Below are 8937 nucleotides of genomic sequence, written 5' to 3' on the forward strand. Positions count from 1 at the left end.
TATTTATGGTTCACTGAGCATCACATTATTGTGACAAGCTCTATCGTATATACAGTTGAGCCTATATACAGAGACTTTATACAATGGATTGTAAATCATCAAAGTACACACTTCCTTTCTACCATTGCGACTGTGGCTGCAACTTTGAAAAAGGGCACATTAAAAGACACTTCCTCGAGCGATCGACTGAATCCAAGATTTAATCTTTGAGGCCACTTCAGTTCTCTCATTGCCTTTTCCATTTGTCCTTTCACCATTTTTTTAAAGTAGGGGAGTGTCGTACAGGTTGGGACACTATAGAGTATAGGTTCGGACACTCAGTTTGGAACACTATAGGCTGGGATAATTTATGGACTGGGACACCATATAGGTTGGGACACTGTATAGTTTGGGACAATTTATAGGTTGGGAAACTGTATAGTTTGGGACACTATAGGCTACGAGAATTTGGGGGTTGGGACACTGTATAGTTTGGGACAATTTATAGGTTGGGAGACTGTATTGGTTAGGACGCTGTATAGGTTTAGACAATGTATAGTTTGGGACAATTTATAGGTTGGGGCACTGTATAGGTTGGGACACTGTATAGTTTGGAACAATTTGTTGGGACACTGTATAGTTTGGGGCAATTTATTGGTTGGGACATTGTATAGTTTGGGACACTATAGGATGGGACAATTTGTGGGCTGAGACACTATATAGATTGAGCCATCGTATAGTTTGGGACAATTCATAGGTTGGGACATTGTATTGTTTGGGATACTATAGGCTGGGACAATTTGGGGGTTGGGACACTGTATAGTTTGGGACAATTTATAGGTTGGGAGACTGTATTGGTTAGGACACTGTATAGGTTTAGACAATGTATAGTTTGGAACAATTTATAAGTTGAGGCACTCTATAGGTTGGGGCACTGTATAGGTTGGGACACTGTATAATTTGGGACAATCTATTGGTTGGGACACTGTATAGTTTGGGAAAATTTATTGGTTGGAACACTGTATAGTTTGGGACAATTTTTTGGGACACTGTATAGTTTGGGGCAATTTATTGGTTGGGATATTGTATAGCTTGGGACAATTTATTGATTGGGACACTGTATAGTTTGGGACAATTTATTGGTTGGGACATTGTATAGTTTGGGACAATTTTTTGGGACACTGTATAGTTTGGGGCAATTTATTGGTTGGGACATTGTATAGTTTGGGACACTATAGGCTGGGACAATTTGTGGGCTGGGACACTATATAGGTTGGGAGACTGTATAGTTTAGGTCAATTTATAGATTGGGAGACTGTATTGGTTAGGACACTATATAGGTTTAGACAATGTATAGTTTGGGACAATTTATGAGTTGAGGCACTGTATAGGTTGGGACGCTGTATAGTTTTGGGGACAATTTGTTGGGACACTGTTAAGTTTGGCACACTGTATAGTTTGGGGCAATTTATTGGCTGGGACATTGTATAGTTTGGGACACTATAGACTGGGACAGTTTGTGGGCTGGGACGCTATAGGTTGGGACACTGCATAGGTTGGGAAACTGTATAGTTTGGCACAATTCATAGGTTGGGACAGTGTATTAGTTAGGACACTGTATAGGTTGGGATACTCAATAGGTTGGGACGATTTATAGGTTGCGATACTGTATCGGTTGGGACAATTCATAGGATGGGACACTGAATTGGTTGGGATACTGTATAGGTTGGGACAGCGCGTTTTTTCCGTTGCTCTGCGTAGGTGCCATCGGTTATTACTATTATTAACACATAGTATTTTGCATACAAATTTTTTAAAGTCATAAAAAAACATTAATTTAAACAATGTTTTTTGCAATTGAATTTGTTCTAACCCTCGCTTCTCTCCAATTATTGAAAAATGACTGTGTTTTAATAAATGACGGCTTATTTTTTCCGTGAAAACATTCTGTACAACTCTACTGTTTCCAATTTCAAAAGTAAATTTTTCTATTGCTGAAATAGTTCGACCAATTTTTTTTAAGAAAACATTTTTTAAACAAATAATTATATTTTAATATTATTAGTTATTTTTAAAATTAGGAACAGTAGAGTTGTAGGTAAAGTTCTCAAGCGCTTGAATATAAATTATTTTCTAGCTCTGAAATATTGAGGAATTACAGTGTTTCGTATACAAATTTAAAGTTTTCAAATGTATTAATTTATTTTAAAAAAAAAGTTTTTCTACTTTAAAAAATAACTCTTTAACAAAACCTGGCATTCTCAACAAAATAATTGAATTTTTAGCATGTAGTTAAATATTCAACCTAAAAGGACAAATTTCCAACAAAAAAAGTCTCATAGTTTATATTTTAATAAAAAAAGAATGAAATTTATAAAACAAAAGAAAAGAATTTTAAAACCAAAAAGACGAATTTCCAACAAATAAAGATTTTTCACTCAAAAAATAAATAAAAGTTTATCTAAATTATTGAACCTTCAAACCAGAAGAAAAATTTTCTTTACAAAAATTCAATTTTCAAACAAAAAATATGACTGTTCAACAAAAAGTTAATTTTACACGAAACTGATGCATTTTTACGAAAAAAAAGTAAATTTCAAAATAAAAAATAATTTTTTTACAACAAAAAAAAACGCGAATTTTTAACAGAAAAATATGAATTTTAAAATATTGAAAAGTTCCATTTGCTGTTAAAAAGTGAACTCTAAACAAATAAAAATATGTATTTTCCACTAAACAGTTCAATTTCCAACCAGACATAAGCCTTTAATAAACAAAATTTCAGAATGTAGTTAAACTTTGACACAGTAGTTGAATTTTCAATTAGAAAAGATTAATTTATAACAAGATAAATAAAATTGTAACCAACGAGATAACTTTTCGACTTAAAATATAAATCTTTAACAAAAAAAGTGATTTATTAACAAAGCGATTCAACCAAATGTTTTATACAAATTAGTTGAATTATCTAGCAAAGATGAACGATTTTTAACCGAAAAATTGCATTTTCATACAAAAAATGAAATTTCTTCTATAACAGATGAAGTTTTAAATTAAAAAGATAAATTTTCAAAAAAATAGTTGAATTTTCTGTTGAAAAAGATTTTAGTGGATTTTTGATGATCAAACTATGAATTTTTGAATAAGAAATAATTTTCTGCCAAAAAAATTGAATTTTCAAACCAAAAAGAATGACTTTTTAACAAAATTGCTGAATTCTCTAGCAAATAGTTGCATTTCAACAAAAAATATTATATTTATCTTAAAGCAGAGGAATTTTTGATTACAAAAAAGTTGAGTTTTTATCCTAAAAAGATTCCAGTTAACTCAGTAACATAAAAAATTGAATTTTTGTAAGAAAAAAAATTAGTTTCTACGAAAAAAATTGAATTTTCAATCCAAAAAGACAAATTTTTTTCAACCAAAAAGGATGAATTTTTAACAAAATAGTTTAATTCTTTACCAAATAGTTGCATTTTTATCCAAAAAAGATGAATTTTGTACTAAACAGATGAACTTGTAATAAAAAACAATTTTTTTTATAAGTGGAACTTTCATCAAGAAAAGCTTTCAATTCTTTTTTCAACACTAAAATATAAATTTTAAACAAAAAGTAAATTTTGTGCGAAAGAGTTAAGTTTAAAAAAATAGTATAAAAGCTTATAATTTATAATCAAACAGTTGCATTTTTATAAAAAAAAGACTTAATTTCTGCTAAATCAGGTAAACTTTAAAATAAAAAAGACAAACGTTCAGAAAAAGAGTTGAATTTTCAACCGAAAAGTTAACGAAAAAATGCAATTTTCTATTAATTAAAAGAAATTATGAGATTCTCATAAATTCTCAGAGAATTTATTTCTCGGTTATATTCTCGGTAATATTCTCATTCTCGTTACCGTTCTCAAAGTAATATAACCGGCACAGAACTCTAGTTGTAGGGAATGTTTTCACTGAAAAAAATAAGCCGTCATTTATTAAAATCCAATTATTTGATTGTTGCAAGGTTTAACATTTCAAATAAAAAATGTTTTTTATTTGAAATGACATCAGTTTTAATATTCTCATTCTTGAAATCATAGAAAAACTATTTTTTTCAGTTATCTGACTTTTGGCACGAATATTTATTTACTTTCAAATGTAGCTATTTGGTTTAAAATTCACCTGCACGGTTGAAAATTCAAGTACTGATTGAAAATTCGTTTTTTTTCTTTAGAAGATTCATCATTTTAGTTGAAGATTAACCTTTTTGGTTGACACGTTAACTATTTTGATAAAAAATTTATTTTTTGGAGGTTTAGATTTAATTCTTTTTCACTGAAAATGTAAATATTCAATTTTTCGTGGAAAATTGATTTTTTTTATAGAAAAATAATCTTTTTATTTAAAAACTGAACTGTTTAGTTGAATGTTGAACTCCTTTCCAGAAAATTTATTTTTGCTTTTAAGGATTCATTATTTTAGTTACAGATTCATGTCTTGAAATTCGTTTTATTTTTGGTTAGTAATTGATTTAACTGAGAATTTACCTATTTTTCTAAAAACTTGTTTTTTTGTCAAAGTTTGATTCTGTTGAAAATTCATGTTTTTTTTTAAAGTCGTATTTTTGTTAGAAAATTAAACTTTTTGTGTGAAAATTAAATTTTTATTTGCAAATTTAACCATTCTGTTATATATTCGTTTCATATTTAATTGGAACTTAATTTTTTAACTGAAAATTTAACTGTTCCATTTTTTGTTTAAAATTCTTATTTTTGGAAGGAAAAAAACTTTTACTTAAAGATTCAACTCTTTGGTTGAATTCTGAACTCTTTTCTTGAAAATTTATTTTTTTGTTCTTTTTAAGATTCATCATTTTTAGTCGAAAATTCGTCTCTTTTGTTGAAAATTGAACTATTTTGCTAAAAATTCGGTTCTTCGTTGTTGTTAAGAAATAATTTTTTTCGCTGAGAATTTAACTCTTACATTTTTTGTTGAAAAATGATCTTTTATGGTTGAAAAATCATGTATTTTGTGAAAAGTTCATCCTTTTTGCTTAAAAATTCAACTGCTTGGTTGTAAATTCGTTTTTTTCGGTAAAATTAAAATGTTTTTTGATTTAAAATTGAAATCTTTTTTGTGAAAATGTTAACTATTACATGTTTCGTAGAGAATTCATTTGTTGTTGTTGAAAAATCAACTAGTTGTTTTATACTTAAAATGTTTGTAAAAAATGCAATTTTTTAAAGATTTATTATTTTATTTAAAAATTGATACATTTAAGTCAAAAATTGAACTTAAAGTTCAACTGTTTTGTTGTAAATTAAGTTTTTTGTTGAAATTTCATGTTTTGGATTAAAAATTAAACGAATGTGGTAGAAAATTAAACTTTTTGATTAATAATTAAAATAATAATTAATTAAATTCAACTGTTTGAGAATTAGCCTTTTATTGTGAATAATTAGTTTTTTCAAGTAAAAATTTGACGACTCCATTTTTTGTTGAAAATTGATCTTTTTTAGTTGAAAATTCAACTATTTTATTCAAAAAATTTTGACGAAAATTCCACCCATCGGATTAAAGTTCGTCTTCTTTATTAAAATTTCAAATATTTAGTTGAAAATACGATTTATTTTTTTGTGTATAGATGGTTCAAGAAAATATAACCAAAATTTGTTTTGACTTGGCCGATTCACTACCGCGAATCATGATTTTCAAAAGCTTAGATGATGAAAAATGAGGGATACATTTTTGTATTATTTTTGAATTAATTAATATTATTGAGATTAAAATGCTGACTTTGTGAAGCTCTTCGCCTGGGGTAATTGCTAGAGAGATTGATCAGCGGATTGGACCGAAATAGTGTTGCGCAACGAAACTTTTATTTAAATAAACATGGGACTTCTAAATTAATCTAAAAATGTATACGCCCCGAAAGAGATATGGCTTAATGGTTTAATAATAATAATAACAATAAGTATAATATTTTTTGTTGGCAGGAATCCATTAGGTCCCGAGTGGCTATGGACTTTACTGGAAGCGTTGGGAGGATCGTGGAGGATCCGAAGGAAGCAAAGGACATCGCCGAGAGTGAGGGGGTAATTTGGAAAAGGAGGTGGAGACCATTTTCACGAAGGTCTCCAGGTTCAAACACAACCAGAATGGCAGTCGATACTGGAATTCACACAACTCAACCCTGGTTTCATGGAGATCTCAAAAGAGAAATAGCTGCTGCGATAATAAGAGATCGAGGTTCTGTTGACGGGTAAGTGGGCCAATTCAAATTTTAGTGGTTTTTCAACAATTTTGTGAAACCTCTCCTCCCATATTTTCCCTCTTCTACTTTCCCTACATTCCTTTATTTCCCACTACCACTCCTTCCCCTCCGTTGTTTAAAACTTTGCTTCTCCTCGCTTCACCACTTTCCCCTACCCTTACTTCCTCTACTTTCCCTTCCCTTACTTCCTCTATTTCCTCTTCACTTACTTCCACTATTTTCCCTTCCCTTACTTCCTCTACTCCCCCTTCCCTTACTTCCTCTACTTCCCTTTCCCTTACTTCAACCTTCGCTGTTTCTTTCTTCTCCAACTTCTTCATCTGCTTTCCCCTCTCTTCATATCTTTCTAAGTTCCCGTCTCTTCCGCTGTTCCTTATTTCTCCTCACGTCCCCTAGTTTCGCTTTCCTCACTTCCTCTAATTTCCCACCTCTTATTTCCCACCACTTCTACTTCTACCCTCATTTGTCCTCTCGTCCGTTACTCCTCCGCCCATTTCCCGTTACTTCCTGTTCTTCACCTCCCCTCATTTTCCCCTTTTTAATTATTTTATTATTATTTATTAGATATATTTATTATTATTCATTATTTATTTTATTATATTATTCTTAAAAATCATCTAAACAGGTTAGGGAAACCCTGAAAATTAAGGAAAAGACTGGGATTTTGAAAAAAGTCTTTAAAAAGTCAGGGGATTTCTATCAGAGGCACTTCAAATAACTGTCAAGGATAATAAATTTGAAAATTTAAAATTTAGATTTTAATTTTTGTATGCTCTGGAAAAATTAGGTATTGATCAGAGAAAAGTTAAAAGATCGTCTATTTTGATTAAAAATGTATCTCTTTGGTTAAAAACTCATGTTTTTAGGTTGAAAATTTAAACACTTGGTTAAAAATTCAACTATTTTGTTTAAAATCCATCCTTTTAAGTAGAAATCAACTATTTTTTGTTTCGCAATAATAAAAATATCTTCAATAACAATTTAAATTGAGAATTTCTAATTTTTTAATTGAAAATTGATCATTTTAGTTAAAAATTCATTTTTTTTATAATCAATTTTTTCAATTGAAACATGCTATTTCAGTTGAAGCTTAATCATTTACTTTGAAAATTAATTTCTTTAGTTAAAAGTTCAATTATTTTCTTGACGAAGTTTAACCATTTACATTAACTTTTTTTCCTTTCCCTTTTGATTAAATTTCCGTTGTTATTGTTGTTGCAGTCATCATTTTAATTAAAAAGCCTACTCTTTCATTGAAAATTATTTTTTTCTCCTAAAAATACAAGTTCCATTTTTCGTTAAAAATTGATCTTTTTTGTTTAAAATTGGTCTTTTTGAATAAAAAATTCATCTCTGTGGTTAAAAATTCATATTTTTAGGTTGAAAACTTAAATATTTTGTTAAAAATGTAACTATTATGTTAATAATTAGTCTTTTGGGTTTAACTTATCTATTTTTTATTTAAAATTAATAATTTTGTAGTCCTAATATCTACTATTACATTTTTCGTTGACCTTTCATTGTTTTTTATTGAGCATTTTTAATTTTTCTTTTATAATTGAAAATCCCTCGTTTTTATTCAAATATTTTATATTTAAAATTGAAATCTTTTGGGTTTGTTAAAAATTCCACTACTTGTTTAAATGCTGAAGCCCTTTGTAAATATAATTTTTGTTGTTGTAGATTCTTCAACTTTATTGAAAATTGGCCTCTTTGGTTGAAAATTCCTTTTCATTGGTTGATAGTTAATTGTTGTAAAAGTTGATGGTGGAATAGTTAGTTAATTTTGGTGACATTTCCTTCTTTTGGGTTAAAAATGCTTCTTTTCGGTTTAAAATGAACAATTTGAAAGTTTAACAATTTAGAATAACTTTTTATGCTTTTCCTTTTGAATAAAATTTTCTTTTGCAGATTCACTTTAATTAAAAAGCCCCCTCTTTCGTTGAAAATGTGAATATTTTGTTTCAAATTGGATTTCTTATGTTAAAAATTATTTATTTTTTTTTAATAAAAATATATTTTTAGCATTTTTGGTTAAAAATTGATCTTTTTTATATTTGTCTTTTTTAGTAAAAAAAATTAGATTGCTACTTCAAGATTTTTAATTTTAGATGAAAATAGTTTGGTTGAAAATTGAAACAGTCTCTAAAAAATGCGTTGTTTTAGTAAAAAATTAAATTTAAAAAAATGAAAATTAAACTATTTTATTTTTTATAGTAATTTTATGATTTTTTAGTTGAAAATGTATGTATTTTGTTAAAAATTTATATTTTTTGGTATAAAATTAATATTATCTAGTTGAAAATGCATTTGCGTTGTTTAAAGTTGAGCCAGTTTCTTAAACATTTATTTTTTTCGTTGAAGATTTATAATTTTAGTTGAAAATTCATCTTTTTGGTTGATATCTTAGCTATATTGCTGAAAATCTGTTCAAAATTTTTTTCCCTAAACATTCACCTTTTTCATATTTTTTTTAAAAATTTTAGTGAAAATTAATAAAATAAAATAAATAATAATAAAAAAGCTTAAAAATTTGTTTGATTAGACTTTTTAGCTTTAAACTTAATTTATTTGAAAAATTAAGTTGTTTTTTTAAATCTGAGAGTATTTTATTGATCATAAACGTTTTGATTTAAAAGTAAAAATTTTATTAATTTAATTTTAATTATATATTTTTTAAATATATACGTATTTATTTGTATTTG

At 27.9% G+C, this 8937-nt stretch overlaps 1 protein-coding gene across 5 annotated transcripts in view; it reads left to right on the plus strand.

The window, feature by feature from the left end:
* The window catches only part of LOC117175914 (growth factor receptor-bound protein 14-like), a 1501030-nt gene that overhangs the window by 1483691 nt on the left and 8402 nt on the right, over nt 1-8937 (plus strand). For all 5 annotated transcript variants that reach the window (XM_033365756.1, XM_033365759.1, XM_033365761.1 and 2 more), the window contains one exon: nt 5955-6220. In XM_033365756.1, coding sequence (XP_033221647.1) covers nt 5955-6220 — 266 coding nt within the window. The remainder of the gene's footprint in view (nt 1-5954; nt 6221-8937) is intronic.

The sequence above is a fragment of the Belonocnema kinseyi genome, chromosome 7, assembly GCF_010883055.1.
Source record: "Belonocnema kinseyi isolate 2016_QV_RU_SX_M_011 chromosome 7, B_treatae_v1, whole genome shotgun sequence".
NCBI lineage: Eukaryota > Metazoa > Arthropoda > Insecta > Hymenoptera > Cynipidae > Belonocnema > Belonocnema kinseyi.